This window comes from Haliaeetus albicilla, chromosome 5 (assembly GCF_947461875.1).
Source record: "Haliaeetus albicilla chromosome 5, bHalAlb1.1, whole genome shotgun sequence".
Lineage (NCBI taxonomy): Eukaryota > Metazoa > Chordata > Aves > Accipitriformes > Accipitridae > Haliaeetus > Haliaeetus albicilla.
In genome coordinates this window covers 23,830,651-23,850,879 of record NC_091487.1, presented here as the reverse complement: position 1 = coordinate 23,850,879, position 20,229 = coordinate 23,830,651, and the positions used below count along the sequence as shown (strand labels likewise).

The 20,229-nt window shown below is 38.7% G+C and overlaps 1 protein-coding gene across 37 annotated transcripts in view; it reads left to right on the top strand.

The window, feature by feature from the left end:
* The window catches only part of NRXN3 (neurexin 3), a 1,027,863-nt gene extending 1,008,513 nt beyond the window's left edge, over positions 1-19,350 (top strand). For 20 of the 37 annotated variants that reach the window (XM_069783742.1, XM_069783747.1, XM_069783734.1 and 17 more), the window contains one exon: positions 15,763-19,350. In XM_069783742.1, the coding sequence (XP_069639843.1) occupies positions 15,763-16,688 (926 nt within the window). In that variant the 3' untranslated portion in view covers positions 16,689-19,350. Of the gene's footprint in view, positions 1-7,232; positions 7,965-15,762 lie in introns of all 37 variants that reach the window. The other 17 variants (XM_069783753.1, XM_069783752.1, XM_069783754.1 and 14 more) reach the window with 3 other exon arrangements.
* The last annotated feature ends 879 nt before the right edge of the window (positions 19,351-20,229 follow it).

The following is a 20,229-nucleotide window of genomic DNA, read 5'->3' as shown; positions in this document are numbered from 1 at the left end:
TGTGGTTATGATTTAGCTGCACCGAGGGGAGTATTTGTATGCCAGCCAAGTAGGCACTATTTCCATCAAGTACCTCAGTATGGCATACCCTCCTTACATAGACAAACATTTCAGGTGTCTTTTAGGATTTGGACATTCAAATCAGTCCTGAATCTAAACACTTCCTAAATTTGTCAATTTTCCCATGTAATTATTCCTGGTAAGTTTTTTAAGACATATGTTTCATATGCAGGTGTGCCCAGTGATCCCTTAGCATGTTTGAGAGTTGCCCTGATGCATTTCCTGGGTACATTTTTAAAAAGTAGTATTAAATGGTATGACATTATAAGACTTCTTGGGGTACAACTACCAAGAAGGAATTTGGTAGTCATGGAGTGTTCACTAGCATTCAGACAAACTGATGAGGCATATTTTTACCTGGCTGCTTCATAGCTGTATACAATGAAGAAAGGAGGAGACACAGAGATACCCTTGCTGTTCTATGTTTGCAGATAAGCAAAAACTTATGTACATTTCAGCATACCATAAATACACAGGAAACATTTGCTGCATGGGTTTAGACCAAAGAGAGTAAACTATTCCTGCTCCCGCTCCCATTAATGGATGTAGTTCTGCTACTGAGTTTGTCAGCATGAGGATCTGGTTTGTGGTTGCAAAATCCCTCAGGATTCAGAAAGACTTCTTCCCATGTGACTGATTTAGGATTAAATAAGTTTAGCTTTACATAAAAAAGCCTTAGCTGGGCTGACTGCAAATGTCAGTCTTAAGTCTTTCAAAAAAACATATCAGATCCTTCTCCCAGGAGAAAGACGGTTGAGTAGAGATGCATGGGAAGAATGCTTTTGGACCAGTGATATTGGATTGGCTGCTTAGCACTGAAAGAATCAAAATACTGTTTGGTTTGGAGGAACGTGAAAAGGTAATAAGCTTATGGCAAACACCTGAAAAATTCTTTACTTCAGAGAGCCGTGGCAGTTTAGCCCTATGATTTCCTTAGCTCTGATAGCTGTAAATGTGCTTTCATATTTGATAGTTTTCTAGCTCACTGCTATAAAGAAGCCCCGTTAATTAACTCTTACACACAAAACCAAACAGGATGGCATGTGGGACTTTGTCAGTGGTGATCATGTAGACATTCTTACTATAGATTAGCTTTTTTATTTCTGAGCTTCAGATGTGCCTGTAGGCTTATAATGAGAGAGGGTTTTGCCGGTACAAACAGCTGGTGCAAGGGAAGTGATATAACTAATTTATCTTCTTAGGCTATTCCTATCTCTCTGTGTTTTGTAGTGGACCAGCTAACCAAATACTCTTCCTTGATGGTTAAAATTAGTGCAGATAACCAATGGAAATCACAGGAACAGACTTTTATTCTGAGTTGGGGGTAGGGATGAGGGGTTGCCTTGAAAATTAGTATTTTACTCCTATTGATCTATAAGCTATTTGTTATTTGTGGTCTGCTAAGCATTCATTTGGCTGGATGTCTGAAAAATACTACTCTGAGAAAGGTTAAAATTATGCAAGAATGAGCAGGTTGTTTTGGGAGCTACTACAAGCAGGAAGGACCACCTAGAAATACCAAGTTTCCCAGATTCCTGCCAGAATCCCCCACCTGCCTTCTCTTTCTTGGGACTTCGTCCTGTAGAACTGTCTCCCCCCTCTTCTGCTTGTTTTCTCCCATTTTCCCCATATGCCAGATAATGACAGAGTTGTGGACAATCAGAAAAGCCATACTCTATCTATAGCTCTTAGGAGGATTTCTTGCTGGATCTAGAATTTCTAGTATTTATATTATGAAGAGGTAAATTCACTAACTTTTAAAGAGCTGTAGAGCTCTTAAACTTAACCAGTTTTAGGAGGAGGGAGGGAACCAAGTCTTTTAGACTGTGTTTGTATATGTATTTATTTTACGGTGAAATCACTGGAAATTGGGAAGATTCTTCTCTTCCTTGGTGTACAGACATATGCCTGAAGTGGAGATTTTTGCAGGGCTTCCCCCCCCCCTTATCTATTTAACATGTATTTCTGCTACCAAAATATTCTAGCCAGAGGAGAAAATGCTGCTGACACATCTTGAAGCTAAAAGCAGATGCATAGCTAACAGTACCTTTTTCTCTATTTTGTAGATACACTGTTTACAGAAAAAAGAACACTTTCCAGTTCACTGGAAATTCTTCATTTGTTTCTTTTGACTGATATTTTGATAGAATCAGCTGCTTAGAAGTATGTCTCATTAGTATCCTTGCCCAAGGCATGTGGCTTTGAATGACCCTAAAAGGGTGCTGCCTGATATATGAAGTAAACTTACAAAGGTAAGAGCAGTTTGAGAGCCCAGATTATGCAGTGGTGAAATGCATGTTCCCTTTTAGCACTGAAAGTCTTGGGTCCCATTCTAACTAGGTCAAAGTACAAAAAAATAAAAAATAATTTCCTGGCATCACCCTTGTTTTGCCATTGCGGCACCTAAAAATACAGAAAGATAAATGTCCCAAATAAGGATGGATGCATGATTAGGCCAGCAGGGAATCCTGGACATTTGAAGTGCATCAACAGTATAGCTGGACAACTAGGTCAGAAGCAGCAGCTGGTACAGATAGTTAATAATGAGATATACTGATAGAGTTGTGTTCAGTGCACAGAACTCAAATAACACAGGGTTCGGTGTGTTAGGGAACAGATAAACTGTCAGCCTGATGGAGCCCAAGGACTGGAGTGGTAGAAGACACGAAAATTCCAGAGTTTAGCATGAACCCGGGGACAGTAATGCAGCCCTAGATCCTAATTTGCCATCTGTCATCTTGCTCTTTAACACACACACAGAGAAATATGCATTACTTTTGCGAGCAGCATTTTAAAATGCAACTTGAAAACAAAAAATGAGAAAATGCAACTTTATAGGTAAAGCTGCTGAACAAGGGGCTTTTTGTAAAAATGTCTCCTTTTTAAAATGTGGGTTTTTTTCATTTGAAAAAAAGTTGTCTATCTTGGCTCAATCCTTCAAACAAGAAGCTTGTAAGCCTTGATAGTACAGATGCGTCTACTCCCAGTCCTTCAATCTACTTTAAGTTTTTGAAAATCTTTGCTTTTATGAGGACTAATTTGCTAAATGTTAAGTAATAAAATATTGTCTGTGTAGCTTCATGTGGAAACATTTAGAATCCAATTTTCAAATTAGAACATCTAGGTTTGACTATTAACAGTTAGATTTTTTTAAAAGACTGGAAAGATTTTCCTAGCCTCAGCAGAAATTGCGGGACCCAGATTTTCCAAAGAACTCCACTTCTGTTCAAGCACCTCTGTATTGACCAAGTAAAGAAAAAATTGCTCAGCACCCTTCAAATCCTCTTGTAAGTCTAACATCCAGATTTCCTTTACAAAATCTTGTCATCTCTTTAAGTGTCTCTGGCTCCAGTTGTGGTTCTTTAGCTCTTTTGATCTTTCAGGCAGTAAAAGGCTTTTCCAGACCCTCATGCAACAAGTTAGGCATTTATCGTCAAATAGGGCATAAGTATTTGCTGGAGTGTCCTGACATAGACTGCACAGTTGGCAACCAGACCCATGCCTTACAGTCTGTTTTGCATCAAAGAGAAGGCACTCAATTCTAATGTGCTGAAGGGGGATATTTCACTAGTCTGAAAATCCAGCTGCAAGTCATGACAAATACTGATTAAAATTCAAAGCTTAAATGCCTCTTTGTGAACCTCCCTAAGTACAATTAAACCAGAGGCTCAGAATCCTGGTAGGGAGTGGTGTCCGGGGACACTAGCCTTGAAACCTTACCAAATAAAAATCTCCACTGAGGTTTGCAAGAGCCTCACTTCTGTAATTTTTTTTCTATTCCTAGCCAATCGTTTCTGATCCACAGATGAACCCCCCAAATTTCCTATATAGACCAATGTTTTGCTTTCTGTAACCTGCATGTTCTGTCCCTGAAATCACCCTGACCAGGTTTCCTCTTCTTTGGCTGGACCTCTTCCCTTCCTAACGTGTTTTCCAAAGGGATGTAGGAGACAGGTCCAGTGCAGTCTTCCAGCAAAGGCATGGTACATTCCAGCTACAGATGCACTGTGCTGGTAGTCAGCGCAACCTCATCACTTCTGAAGTAGAAGTTAAGAGTATTCTCATATAACTTCTCTCAGAGCTGGACACTTTTCAGTAATGCATCTAAAAACAGTCTGGGCTATTGTTGTGGTTTAACCCCGGCTGGCAAATACACACCACACAGCCGCTCACTCACTCCCCCCGCGTCAAGATGGGGGAGAGAATCAGAAGAGTAAAAATGAGAAAACTCGTGGGCTGAGATAAAGACAGTTTAATAGGTAAAGCAAAAGCCACACACACAAGCAAAGCAAAACAAGGAATTCATTCACCACTTCCCATCAGCAGGCAGGTGTTCAGCCATCTCCAGGAAAGCAGGGCTCCAGCACGCGTGACTTGGGAAGACAAACACCATCACTGCGAAGTTCTGCACCCTCCTACTTTTTCCCCCAGCTTTATATGCTGAGCATGACGTCATATGGTCTGGAATATCCCTTGGGTCAGCTGGGGTCAGCTGTCCCGGCTGTATCCCCTCCCAACTTCTTGTGCACCCCCAGCCTCCTTGCTGGTGGGGTGGGTGAGAGGCAGAAAATGCCTTGAATCTGTGTCAGCAGTAACGAAAACATCCCTGTGCTATCAACACTGTTTTCAGCACAAATCCAAAACATAGTCACATAGTAGCTACTATGAAGAAAATTAACTCTATCCCAGCCAAAACCAGCATAGCTATTTAAATTTTGTGGGTTTTATGCATATTTAACATTCCCCAGGATACTGATCTTTCAGTGGCTTTAGAGGTGCTATTTTTCCTCATGTTAATAAGTACGAAAACATCCTACCTGTTTGTTATCCTATTTATACAAAAGTACACCTGGCCACATCTACAGGGCAGATAGCCCTATTGTTCCCAGAAATTCAAGCTCAAGGTAGCCACCCGCTTCCACTGATTGGTGGTAGCATGACCATTATGATGGGTTATGAAATTATCTTGCTGGCATTCCTGATGGCAAGCTAAGGTACAGGCAGTGCTTACAGCCTGCTTTTCCCATCTCCTGGAGAGATTCATTGTGGACAGGTTCCAAAGCTTTATACATAACATTTGGCCTCTCCTAAAACATCAGTCAGAACAGGTTGTTTTGCTGGGGTCCTGAGTTTCTTCTCAGAAGGACTCTGATGTCAGGGTGATGGTATTTATACAAGAAAAATATGGTTGTCGTATGTGACACCCAGAGAATTCAGAGGAAGCCGAAGACCCCTCTAGGACATATAGTACTTGGGATCCAGTTTTAGTAAAGACTCAGATAGAACTGATTAGTAATATCCTCCTGAACTTTAAAACCCTTTTGTAGCATAGGAGAAACTAGTCTCAGTCTTATGCTAGCAGTGGCAGGTTTGCCTATGAAAAATCATATGGCCTTAGTACCAAATACTGCTAACTGGTGGGCCCCCAGCAGTAATCTTGGACAGCACATCTGAATAACTGCTCACCACTTCCAATAAATATTCATTACAACCAGAGCCTTTTCCAGCATAGCAGAGTGTGTTTGTAAGAACTAATTCTTCACCCTTTGCTCAAGCTGATCAGCACTTACAGGAATAAGCCCATTCTGACTAGGCAGAAAAATAAATGCCACTCATTTCAGGAACACCCTGGAGAGTTAGGGCCAGAAAAAGGGCTGGTGTCTGGAGTTTTGAGTGTTTGATCCAATTACAAGGTCATAGTCAGGGCGAAAACTGCGTCCTAGCACAGCTTACGATTTCTCCTCACCCTTTTCCCCTTCTGACCTCCCCCAGAAATGCAGAGAACCCGCTGGAATGTGCTTTGCCCTTTCAGGAGAGGCATGGATGGTATACCCCCTGCACCCCCTCCGCCTCCCCCACCCGTCCCCCCCCAAGTCCTTGCTTGCTGTTCTGTTTTTCTACTTTCCCTAAATGCAACTTACTTTAAGCATGCATTATTATTAACATCCTACAGTAAAAATAAGCTATTATATAACCCATTTGTCGATCTCAGCCAATTTCTTCTATCTTTTTCTATGTCTATTTATGACGTACATCCAGACTGCACGTCCTTTTTTTTCCTCTCCATGTTTATTTTAAAAAGAAGTGGTAAAAAAAAAAAGATCTATTAAAAAAAAAAGCAACACTGGAGGGTGGTGGGGATTTTGGCCAACAATTGAAAACAAATTTAAATGGGAGGGGGAGGGAAGGGAAGAGAATCCAATTCTTAAAAAAAAAAAAAAAAATCCAAATGATGTCCCTAGACTGCTTTGTCTGTTCCTTTCAATGTGTGCATCTGGTTCGTTCATCTTTGAAAGCGTGTGGAATAATTTTTTCTTTAAAAATAAAATTTTAAAACCCCACAATTGTCCTTATCTCCCTTCTTCCTGGGAACAAAGTCTCTTTTTCATTTTTTGCTTTTTTTTTTAGTATATCTCTACATAGTTATATTTTGATGTATTTCTTTTTAATGGTTGAATTTCTATCTTAGATTTCGTTTGTTTCAATCTCATAATGAAAAAAACCAAACAAAACAAAAGAGTTATGAATTGTTTTCTGCAATTTTTCCCTCTATTTCCCACTTTAAATAAGGAACTACTTCACTGGCAGAATCCTACAGCTGTATTTTTGAGATTCTCCAGAGAATGCGAATATAAAAGCAATCATCTAATTTGAGAGTGGGGAAGGGGTGTGCCAACACAGTCATTACATTCGAAACAGTGATTTGATGTGCTCAATAAATTATTGTCTCAAATTATTGAGAATACTGATGTTAATTTGATGGACTTCAGAAACAATGATTCTTAGAAGAAGGGGGCTGTGGGTAGCTACAGATGAAGTTGTTCTAACTCCAATGCATAAAACTAGTTTCCTTGTTTTTTTGTTTTACTCTCTGGTGATTGTTGTTGTTGTTGTTATTATTATTATTATTATTAGTTATTATTATTATTATTAGTTTATGTATTTTTACTGCTATTTTTAGTAGGGAAAAGTTTTAACTGTTTTTATAATTTGAGAACCTTTAATGAAAATGTAAATATTAATACTTTATTAATTTTTTGTAACTTGCATGTTGAAGAAGTTGCAGCTTAGGGTTTGTGAGATTGTCAATGTTAGAGTTCTGTTCTTTCTTTTTGTTGATGGGCATGAATATGCTCATTTGTTTTTGTATATTGCCCATCCCTTCCTTACAGCCAGAAGCTCTAATGCTGCTAGATCACTCCGTACCGCCCTTACATGGACATGGCAACTGACTTACACATTCACTCCCATCATCTTCATCTCCTGTGTAGTACACTCATAGATTTTTACACTCCCACGCCATCCACCCTAGGCATTTTTTCTTCCCATAAGTTCCCCTCCACCACCCCTTTCTTTAGCATTGTTAAAATTTTATGTGCAGTCATCCATTCCTTAAAACACACACACACAAAAGTTATAGAAAAAAAGAAAATGTTTAAAAAAATATATATCAAATTGACCAAAAAGGCAAAAAAGCAACAAACTTTGCTTTTCAAAAACCGTTATATATGTAGATATGCAAACAAGCAAAAGTAAATTCTATAAAATGTACAGGATTTTTCAACTGTAATATGCTAACAACTTTACATAAGATAAAAAAATACAACCAAAAAACAGCAGAAAAAAACCAAGTTCAAATTCGTTAAGGTGCAAGATTTTTTTCTTTTCATGTTATGTGGTGTGGATGTATGTGTTGTTGCCTCCCTGTATCGCCCTTTGTTGTAAAACAATTATATTAAAAAAGAAATAATAAACATTTTGCTAAAAAAGTTTTTAAGAAACAACAACGAAAAAAAGCAAGTTACAAGAATGTGGCAATGCTACTTGTCCAAGAGCATTCTTACACAACTTTCTTTTGTAAATTTTTCCTTTCATGCCAAAAAACATGCGGGCAATTTGTTGATGTAAGTTGACTGTTATGAAATCAATGTGGTATGCTTTCTAAATATTTTCATGTGTTTTTGATGACTTTTTTTTAAAAGGAAATAATGTTTTTGATTTTCATCTTTTTTTTCAGTTCTCATAGGTTTTAATCTTTCTTTTGCTGACAAAGTGAATGACTTGTTATGTTTTTCCTTTTTCTGACCTTGTTGCTGTGGCATTTTTATTTTCTAGTATATGGTTTTGTTTTGGGAAAAATGTATAAGTTCATTTATTTTTGAATCAGTTTGTATTTGCCTTTATGTTATGTGCTCTTTGTATATTGTCGATTATCAGATTATATTGTGCATAGAAGGGGGTGAAGAAGCCTGTGGTAGTTTGCTCTGAGTCTTTCTCGGTCCCTCTTTAGAGCTTTCTTTCCCCTTTCCCTTTCCCAAAATCAATCACCGGTAGTGCTACTTTCTTTCATGTTATTTAAATTGTATGTAGCCTGGTGGTGTAGCCTTCATGTCAAGTAAAAAACGATGAGACTTCTTTAGCATTTTGGTAGCTCTCAGGGTCTTCTTACTGCAGCTCTACATCATTCCTACTTTATTCCCATGAAAGTGTTTTATTTCTATCAATTTTCTTCATTGCTGATTATCTGCCTGATGTACAGTCTAAATGATACTCTCAAGTGTACTCTTACCAGGTAAACACACCCATCATATTATGACTAGTATCAGGTTTGCTAATATCATCCAGATATGGTACCTTTGCCAGCCACTTTCCTACTGGAACTCACGTCCCGAACCTCTAAAATTTCCTTGCTTCGAAGGAGATTTGGATTAATTTCTTTAAAAAGCAATGAGTAAAAGTAAGGAAAAGCTGTACTTCCTTATAAGCATCTGTGTTTTCACCATTACTGCATTCCTGTGCTCAGTAGGTATCTTAGGTTCAACGGTCAAGTCTCTTGAGAAGCTGATGCTGAAAACAGAACAAATAATTATGCTGAGTAGGAAGCTGTTACCAGTTAATCATAAAAGTTTAAAATAATGATGGGAGATGGAAGAGGGCATGTTTCAATTGGTGCAGAGCAGCTCAGTGTCTGGGCACCAAAATACCTGGTTTTGCTCTAGAATCCTGCCTGCAGACACAATGTCAGGTCCTCTCTGGAAGGTATTAATACCTGTTTCACTGAAACTACACAGAGGTGACCAGGAATTTACGGCAATGATACGGAGCCCAACATTAACATGGGATTCATGACCTCTCAAACTCTGTACCTTCATGTTGCTCATGAGCCATGTATTAGGAAGCACTGCAATAACTAATGTCTTTTAATATAGTTTGGGGGGCTTAGGAAATGCTTTTCAACCAACTCCACCAAAAGAAGTACAGTTTTACCTTTGAGGACTATATATTCTCTGAAAGGAAAAGGAGATACTTGAGATGAAAAGTTGTGGTATTTTGTTGTGGAAGTGATGTTTTTCTCTCTACTACTGACTGTCGACTGCAATTAAATCAGACTGCAAAGAGCAGAAAATATTAAGAATGTTCATCTACTAGGTTTTGTGTTAGCATCACCTTTCCTGTGAATCGGGGACTATGTTCTGAATAATTTCCCCTTTTTATCTTCAGAGGACTCAAAGGAGAATTAACTAAAACACCATTAGATTGAAATTTATGAACTCAGTCATTTAATAAGGAATTATTGTGTTGATAAAAAGGTAAGGAATTATTTTCTGTTGCAAGTATTTCATACTGAAAGTGGAGTCAAACTTCAGAGGAACAGCATAAGAATAAAATGAAAATGACAAACTTTGGATGCAGAATTTCAAGTGCCTGCAGAAATGGATGAGTTGTGCAGCCTTTATGGATGGCATTTAAAAGATCTTCAACCACAGCTGGAAAAGAGAGATGATAAGGATGTGTCCCTTATCATCATCAGGAGAAGATGAATCTTTCAGGCTTCATTTTTGTGTGCCTTTTGTCCTCTATCAGTTTGATGCCTGAGACTCCAATGAAGTAGTTGTGGCTCTAAAGATGAAAGCTGGCAGTTGCTACAGTTTTTCAGGTTTTGGGGGTTTTTTCGGGGTTTTTTTGGGTGCCCTCTGAATTCATGACTTGCCCACAACATCCTCACAGTTCACAAGGCTTCTATTAAATTTTTAACACTCTGTCTTTTCCAGTGGCAGAGACCTCTTACTGGAGATCAGCCCCAGAGGTATGAATTATATATCTATAAATATGCTCATAAAGAAGAAACAGGGCAGCTTGAAGGCTAAAGTAGACCTTTTATATCCCAAATGACCTTGATAGTTTAAAGAAAAGCACAACTCCATGAAAAATAGTGTATGTGCTAGACTTAAAGGCTAACTTTTAAGGAATATATGCACACTGTGTTTGCTTCGTGGCATTAGAAGGCCAAGCAGAGCACTAGACTGCTTGGTATAAGGTTTGCCACCTCACAGACCTCAGTTCTCTCAGTGCTGCTTCCAGTTTGTTCAGTAATTTTTTCTGCAATTATATACTTGATGTGTAAACTAATTTTTCCATCTATATCACTGCAGAGGAAACCATTTTGTCTGTTTCCCTTTTGTTTAATTCTTTGGCATTGTGTTGTCAACAGACATTTTTAAAAACCATATTTCTGTCTGGGAAACATCCATTCCCTGCTTAGGAGAGAAAGCACAGAGTAGGTGAAAAATAAATCTGGAAAATCCTCGTGAAATCTTTGGATTGCTAAAGTAATCCCAAACTTGCAGCATACCAGTGAATACTGTTAATGGGTGCTTAACCGCCAACAGAAAAAAAGGGGGAAAGAAACCTGTAACTACCAGGAAACAGACCATATCATCCACAAACAGAATCTAAGTCTCACGTGAATATTTGCTTTGAAGCCATGGCTCAAACTGGGTGGCAGCCTTGCCTTTTTTTTTTTAAGCACAGAACAATTTGGAAATTAAGGCTGTAAGTTTTATTCAAGACTGCAAAGCATTGATTTTTGTGATCGAAAAAATGGTAGACACTGTGAGAAAATAGAAACTTCAGGTAGGAAAATACAAACATAAAACCTGTCTCAAGTGTCTTTCGCTTCCAAATTGTTGTGTAGGGTTTCTCGGGGGCTCCTCTTTAGCATTTTCTAGAGATCCAAATCTTTAAAGCGCTTGCCTTCTGCAGCAAACCTTTCAGGATCCAAATCCCATGTAAGATATTCTTAGCAACCGAGTGGCACTTTTAAATCTTTCCGTGCTTACCTTTAAACCGACTTGGGGCCCTGGGCAAGAGGCACCACGTCTCCACCAAAGGACCACTGGCTCTTGGCAGCTTCCTGCTGCCTCAGCTGTCATTTTGTGAAAGATGGTTCCCTCTACACGCACACTTACCAGCTGCCTGTCATCAGACTCCCCCTTGTGTCTCGTACGAGTAGAAATGTAGTACCAGTAGCAGAGTTGATTGCAGGTATGATATGAAAGTTTGCACTTGCTCCCCTGCATCGGTGTTGGTGATCACGTTTCTCACACTGTCCTGGGAGCTTTTCAGAATTTACGTTCTCTGTTATCCTTAAATAACACATTTCTTCTAGACTGAGTGGCATTTTTATCACGCCATTTTAAAGGATGTTTTAACTAACTCCTCTATAAATCACATACCCCAAGAAGTATTCATTGTGCTTGCATCCTATTAGACCTACAACTTCTAGCTTGCTCTGAGTTTTGTATAGATGCCTAACATACCAATAAAACAGAAGCCAGATTTGATACCTAGGGTGCTTTTTTCTGAGTTACCTTCTCCCACACAGCTTTTTTTCACTCTCACAGTTTCTTCCATTACAGAAAGAAAGAAAAATTAAAAATTCAAAGCATCATTACCACCATTACAGCCATCTCCCTGATACTCCCCAAAAGTATATTGTCTAAGTATATGTAACAAATGAACGCCTTGATGGAGAAGTGGTTCCCAATGAAGGACCTTTAACAGTCTCTTTATTTTTTTAGTATACAGGTAAACATAGTATGGATCATTGGACAATTTGGTATAAAACTAGAGATGAGATTAAGTAATGGTATGGGCAATCAAAGTTAATCCAGTCTTCCTGGTATGAAAGTTGTTTCTCTTCTCTCAAACATTGTGAGATTAAAACTTTGTAAAACTCATTCCTGAATCTGTCCTATGGTCTTCCATCCAACAGACTTGCTGGAATCAAAAAGCTCCGATCTGCTCTCCATCACTTATGTGAAACCCCACTTACCATAGCAACTCTATCAACTTTTCTTAACATTTCAAGAAGACCATGATAATTTTTAGAGTTGCAGTAGTCTTGATCATTGGCTCAAGTCCTCGACAGCAACAAAAACTGTAGAACTATGACCAAGTTTTAAAGGCAAGGGTTACTGGGGCAAAAGAAAGATCTTCATATTAAATGTAAGATATTTCTGATTCCTTCAAGAAAATTAATCATTAATAGGACCAGAAGAATTTCTCTTTGGAAGAAAACTACCCGAAATATTGCCCCAGTGAGTGGCAGATCAGCTGCATACTGATGCTGTGTGCCAGTATAATAGATTTGAAGAACAAAGGCACCTCAAAGCTCTAGATGAGCAATTAAAAGCTGCCAAACTGTTTTTTTTTCCAGTTGGGTGTCACAGATAGTGAATGAAAATCACAGATGAATACTACTTTTTAACAGCAAAACACTGATCTTAAAAAATCATTTAAAAGGACACTACCTATCCCTGACTTTCTGGAACTTAAGTTCCCCACTCGTGCAATTTGATATAATGTGCACTTAAATGCTATTATTTTTATTCATTTTTTACCAGACTCACAGATTATCTTTTGCTCTGAGGCATACTCCAAGTTTATCCTGAGACCACCTGTTTGCATAGATTATAGAAGCCCTACTCTAACCATGGATAGGGCTTCTGGACATATATAAATCATATTACATGCTCTAGTTTCTACATCGCACAGAAAACAGCTCAGATGCATGAGCACAAAATGCCACATAGCCATTTGGCAGACTACACTTTTCTGCTTTTTACATAATTTTTTTGAAGATACATAGTTTGAAGAGATTGACATTATTTTACAAATATGATACTTATTTCTTTATCCTCCATCCAGTAACAAAAATGGTATGAACATGCTAAGGAAGGTCAGAAAACTAAACAACATATTCAAATTGGCCCTTTGTATCTTAGCTTAAAATAACTTTGCATGAAAGTATGCAAAGTACCATATTTCTTATTTTGCCCTAATTTCTACCCTGGTACCTCTGAGATAAATCTGACTGTTTCAATTGATTAAAGTGTGTCACCACTTAGTGTCTCATTAAGGATAAGAATAAGCCATATTGCTAGCTCAGCTATCCAGATTTAATCAAACTGTTAAGTACCTTTTTCAGTATATTGCTATCTTCAATACGTAATTTGTTCAAATATATTGGTCTCCAAATATATTTAGAAGGGATTATGATTTGAGACCATATTCTTTATAGAACTCCCATGGACATTACTGGCAGTATTTTATGGGAAACAAGTGCATGTAATATATAGTGTAGATAGGACAGAGCAGGATTTTGACCCTGATGCTGTTCAGCATTGTAACAATGCCAAACTGTTCATTAGCAGTTATTAATACATAATTAAAAGCCAAAATTATTTATTTAGAAGCTAAAATTCCTTTTGCATATCTTTCCTTAAGCAATGGTGAGTATAAATCAAAATTTCTCATGCATTAGAAATACTTCTTACTGAGTTGCACTCCTTCCAACAAATCTAGATGACTACTCATAGTGTCAGATGAACTCTTCAGTTTATATTTAAAGCAGGTAACTTAAGTGGCTAGCCAAAGAAAAATTACCCAAGGGAGAATTTATACACAAACTTTCAAAAGCAATATGGGTCACCCTAAAAAAGTGTCGGCGACCTGTATATCAGTGGAAGACTACGTAATCTGAACTAAATGAGTTAGATAAATTAATTATACCTCCACATCAGAATAAAACAGTGGAGTGTTTATTACCCATAGGCTCAAAAGTAGAAGTGCAGTCATATTACAATATGACATATTGCAACCCTGCTAGCAACTAGGCACCACACAGCCGCTTACTCACTCGTCCGCCACCCAGTGGGATGGGGGAGAGGATTGAAAGGAAAAAGGTAAAACTCATGGGTTGAGATAAGAAAAGTTTAATAGAACAGAAAGAAAGAAACTAATAATGATAATAATAACAATAATAAAATGACAGTAACAACAGAAGGATCAGAATATGCAAGACAAGTGATGCACAATGCAATTGCTCACCACTCGCCAACTGATGCCCAGTTAGTTCCTAAGCAGCGATCCCCCCAGGCCAACTCCCCCCAGTTTATATACTGGGCATGACATCACATGGTATGGAATACCCCTTTGGCCAGTCTGGGTCAGCTGTCCTGGCTGTGTCCCCTTCCAACTTCTTGTGCTCCTCCAGCCTTCTTGCTGGCTGGGCATGAGGAGCTGAATGGTATAAACACTACTTAGCAACAACTGAAAACATCAGTATATTATCAACATTCTTCTCATACTGAATCCAAGACATAACACAATACCAGCTACTAGAAAGAAAATTAACTCTATCCCAGCCAAAACCAGGACAATAGGCAAAAGAGGACTACTACCCTAAAAGTAGCAATATTGCTGCTCAGAAACCAAATCTTAGAAATGATGCGCTGATTTTCTTGTTTCAGTTTTAGCTTATACTGTGGTAAGGTACAAATGTTATAGCTACAGCTTCATTGTGCTACTTCAAGAGTAGACCATAGGTCTGCTTCATTTTCAGTCCTCTGTAGGCAGGTAGCCATCATGTTAGGAAAAAGTAACACTGATCACAGCTGTCTGCATATCAAGAAGTTAACAGTAGGTGCAAAGACAACTTCTGCAGTACATTCCTGTGCTCAAGTGCTAATTTTGGTCATCAGAGTCTTTATTCAGTTATATCATCAATCACAATAAAGTCTATCTTAATTTTTAATCAAATTCTAGTAAAGGAATATCAAGAAGAACCGAAGATGAAGATAGTATGGCATTAGTAGTCCCAAAAGATGCAAGCAAAGGGACATCCCTAGTCTCAAACAGAATAGTAAAGAAAGATTAAAAAGAGATGAACAAGTGTTGAGTAGAGCTCTGTACCTTCATGGACCCCAGTAAGTACTTGGTTCGTACTCCATCCCTCACTTCGGTGAACTTTCCCACAGCTTAAAAACCAGGCAACAATCAAGAAGAAATGGACGGATGGGAAAGGCCTTAGGGAAAGGCCTTATAAACTGCTACAGAAGGTGAGCAGACTTGAATGTCAGTGAAGAAATACCAATGCTATTTTAAATTAAAAGAATCAGAGGAGGAAAAACTGGCAAGACGGGTGGTAAAATCCATCCAGGAGAACATTGCTCTATGGAAGTCTAAAATAATTAATTTAAACAGTCTTGTAACCAAATGCTTAAGAAAGATCACTACCAAAAAAAAATTGATGTCCACAGAGTCACTTGAGAGTATCTTCAAAAATCAAAAACTTTGGGTCCCCAAAAATTCAGAGTATTTCACTGTACGTACCTAGCATAGGCTAAAAGGGAGGAAATGGAACATGCAGTTTATGAACATCAAAGCAGAGTGGGAGGGAAGAATGAAAGGCAACCCCAGGAAAGTATGTTGGTAGCGTAGTTAGGGCAAGAAACCTGATCCCTGACACTTTTTCATAATGCCCAAATCCTCTCTTGCCCTTGAGTTAAGTGAATTGAAAATGGTACATTGCGTCATTAAAATGTACTAATCTTCTTTTTTTTCTCTTTTCCATCCCAGGAGGTGAATTAGTTATCCCACTACTTGTAGAAGACCCTTTAGATATCCCTCCTATTGCTACTCGTGCACCTTTCATTACACTTCCCCCTACCTTTCGCCCCCTCCTCACCATTATTGAGACCACCAAAGATTCCCTGTCCATGACCTCTGAGGCGGGGTTACCTTGCTTGTCGGACCAAGGCAGCGATGGTTGTGATGATGATGGCTTGGTGATATCTGGGTATGGCTCAGGGGAAACCTTTGACTCTAACCTACCCCCTACTGATGATGAAGATTTTTACACCACCTTCTCCTTGGTAACAGATAAGAGTCTTTCCACTTCAATCTTCGAAGGTGGCTACAAAGCACACGCACCCAAGTGGGAATCCAAGGACTTTAGACCTAACAAAGTCTCCGAAACTGGTAGGACTACTACCACGTCTTTGTCCCCTGAGCTGATCCGCTCCACAGCTTCGTCCTCGACTGGGATGGTGCCCAAATTGCCAGCCGGCAAAATGAATAACCGTGAGCTCAAACCCCAGCCTGACATAGTCTTGCTTCCGTTGCCCACTGCCTATGAGCTAGACAGCACAAAGCTGAAGAGCCCGCTAATCACTTCCCCCATGTTCCGTAATGTGCCCACAGCAAACCCCACGGAGCCGGGAATCAGACGGGTTCCGGGGGCCTCAGAGGTGGTCCGCGAGTCGAGCAGCACAACGGGGATGGTCGTCGGCATTGTGGCTGCTGCCGCCCTCTGCATCCTCATCCTCCTGTATGCCATGTACAAGTACAGGAACAGGGACGAGGGGTCCTATCAGGTGGACGAGACGCGGAACTACATCAGCAACTCAGCCCAGAGCAATGGCACGCTCGTGAAGGAGAAGCAGCAGAGCTCAAAGAGCGGCCACAAGAAACAGAAAAACAAGGACAAAGAGTATTATGTGTAAAAAAGAATACTTATTTATATATAAATATATAAATACTTAATGAGATTTAACTGAAATATCAGAACCATTGCAGCGAGTGAGATTGGGAGATATCGTTTGTGGGAAAAAGTATTGGGAAAAAAAAAATTCAGCAGTGACTGTTAATGTCTCAGTCATCACTTGGAGTCAGCAAACTCTGCCCTAATGTATTATAAAGCACACTTAGCGTTCTGGAGATGGCGCGCACAGCTCTGCCCTGTTAGTGAACTTGGACGTCTCCAAATCTCCTCCTCCGCTGAACTTTCTGCAAAGGTAGAAGACTTCATGGCTTACTTGTTTCATATCTCCAAGTGAGTCTTTAACAATGTTCGTGATCCCTGACTGTATCGATAATTTTTCAGTTTACTTATTTAAAAAAAAAAGAAGGAAAAAGAAAAAAACGCAAACATTATTAAACAACAAAAAAATATTGAACAAACTGATCTGGCCATGTCCAGCATACATACAATTTTTCGAGATTGGAGGAGGGGAATAAATGATTTTGGAGATTGTTGGTTTTTTGGTTTTGTTTTGTTTCTTGGGTTGTTTTTTGTTGGGGTTTTTTTTTTTTGGTTACTTTTGGGTGTGGGAGGGAAGGGTGGAAAGGAGCGGTGTGGGGGTGAACCAGGACATGAGAAGAAATCTCGGAGAAAAAATAATCCATAATAAATAAAGAGAGACTGTTGCCATATATGAACTCAAAAGCTACCCATGGTGTTTACTCTGCATATCTGGTTGTGTTGTCTCTAGAATCCATTGTCTTGCAGTAAGTTGTTTGCTAACAACGCAGTGAAAGTGTCTGATGGGTGGTGCTGAAGAAAATTATCATGGAAAGCTGGTTCCCTTGGATCTGGCTCCAGTATTTGCAACTGAACTGAAGAATAGATGGGTTTGGGTCTGCTCTGATCAATCATTGGCTTTATTTGTGAATATCACTTAGTATGCATTAGCACAGCCAAACTGTGGTTAAAGGGATTTGAAGACAAAAAAGAATGCTTAAAAAATGGCTAACCATTCTGAGCTGAATATACCATGCAAAAATAAAGGAGCCTTCCTCTGGGTTCTGGTTCTGTGACTGATTGCAATGCATGCAAAAAATAATAAATCAGTTTAATAAAGAGATCAGAAAGACACCAGTGGAGTTCAACTTGTGACAAGACCCGTAAATGTCAGAAAAGCTAAACACTTGTAAAAGAATGCAAAATACATAGTTTCTTTGACATAAAAACTGTTCTGCATATGTAATATTTTAATTTTGTAGCTTGACATTTCAAATCATCTCTGTCTTTCCATTTGCCGTATTCTCCCTTTTCCTTCTCTTTTATATAAAAGAAAATAAATAAAGCTGCTGTGACACACAAAAAATAATAAAGAAAAAGGAATTTAATAATATTATATATATATATACACACAGATATATTTATCATGGTATGTTTGATGGGACGACTGGAACAGAAGTTCTGTTATGGTCTTAATGTGGAATGAGAATGTTCTTGAAGAACAAAGTAAAACAAAACAGACAACAAAAGCAAACCTTAAAATGTGAAGAGAGTGTGTGTTTTAGCTTTGTCACAGTTACCTGTGTCAAAAAAAAAAATCTGAAATTTTGTTTACATATTTTACTACTATTTTTTTTTGCTAGTATAATTTCTATATGGATACCCTGATGGTGTATATACTGTTTTATGGTTAAATTGGGAATGTCTTTTGGTTTTATTTAACTTATTTAATTTGGTTGTTTGGTTTCTACATTTTCCCAATTATTGTGAAAAGGATTATCTTACTGTACAGAACAATAGCCAGGTGGTTTGACGGCCATGCCTATCATGTGCAAAAAAGCAAATGAGGGAGAGAGAGACAGAGAGGAAAACAACAAAAAACAAGATGGATTGAGAACTCTGGAATATCAGACATGTACACTTTTTCTGTATACGGATGAAAACTAATCAGCTGTTTAGGTTTAGAAATCTACTCTTGCTGGTGTTTATAAGTCGCATGAATATTTGACTTTGAAGTGTCATCAAATACACACACGCACATGGGAACTTACTTAAATTTAAAAAAAACAGCCTTCTCAAACATTTGGAGAAGATGCTTTCATGTTAACAAATATTTTCAGTGCGTGTATGTGTGCGTGTGTGTGGTGCGTGTGCGTGTGTGCGAGGTTGAGCTTTTTTTTCCTTTTTTATTTTTTATACTAAAAAGAAAAAAAAAGACAGGTTTTAAAAAGGTATGAAAGCACGATTTTAGATGACTTAACTGGCCGAAACTATATAAAGTTGATTATATCTTGATGTCTGTAAAAGATTGCTGTTCTTGGAGTCTTGGAGTCTTGTGAAATGATTTCCTGCTTTCTTTCTTCCTTTCCTTTTTGCTTTCCTTTTTTAAGTTAAGGGAAAAAGATTTACACTTTCCTTTTTTGTGTAAGTTTCTATTGGACAGTTTTTGGGAACATGTGCATTTCTGTATGTGGGCTTCTACCATATCCCTGTTGCTTTATGGACAACCTTAAGAATTTTTATTTCAGTTATCGTGATGTTATTGCTTTTTTCCCCTTTCTTTTTCTTCTTTCTTTTTGATTCTTTTTCTTTCGTATTTGCATTTTGTTTAAAGATATGCTTAGCAATAAAATGTTCTTCCCAAAGCCCTCGATGTTGCTGGGTTTTTATTTCTGAAAGACTTCAGGGAAATTCCAGACCTTTAAAGGTGAAAAGTAGTCTGTGAAGCAGGTATCCCCCATCTCACAGGAGTGTCTAGCCACCAGATTACAGAATCATGTTCATGTTTGCATTCTTTCATTAGTCCAATGAATCTTAATTCTTTCCTTTGCAGGGACGTAAATTCAACTTGAGTGTGGGGTCTACCTCACACCACTCCCAACCCTTTGTCCACCACCACCACCACCTCAGTGGGGTAAAGAGCAGTTCTCTGGAATACAGGTTTCAGTGACCTCAGACAAAAGCATACCTAGGGCATTGACTTAGTATGCCCTTTCTAATGTGCTGCCTGTTTTCAGTCTCCCTTTGAAGTGTGTGGCTCTTCCCATGACATTTATGGGATTCTGGGTTCCTCTTCTGTGGCCAGGAGTCTGTCTGATGCGCTGCAGCAGCTGAATCCTTTTGGGGATTTGGCTAGCCAATATGATACAGAAAAGCGTTCACATCATTTTATATGAGGATCTAACTTAGGTCCTCTGAATTTATCTATGACTTTCCATGCACTACCTAAGGAACATAGTTTACTTACCCGAGTACTATGGATCAGACTTAGGTACCTAAAGTATATGGTCTGAGTGTTCACTTCATTGCAGGTAGGGTCTGAGGTTCCCAAAACCCCAATTGTATCTGCTGCCTGCCCCTTGTTGTCATACTGGGCATTATAGTCTATTATGATTCTGGCCACCATGCAAAATTGCCAATATCCTGTCTGTCTTTAGCAAGTTCTGCAGAACTTCAGTTCACAGTAGTAGTTTTTTTCAAATTGATTCTTCCCAAGCTACCTGCAAGATTTGACTGTTTAGAGG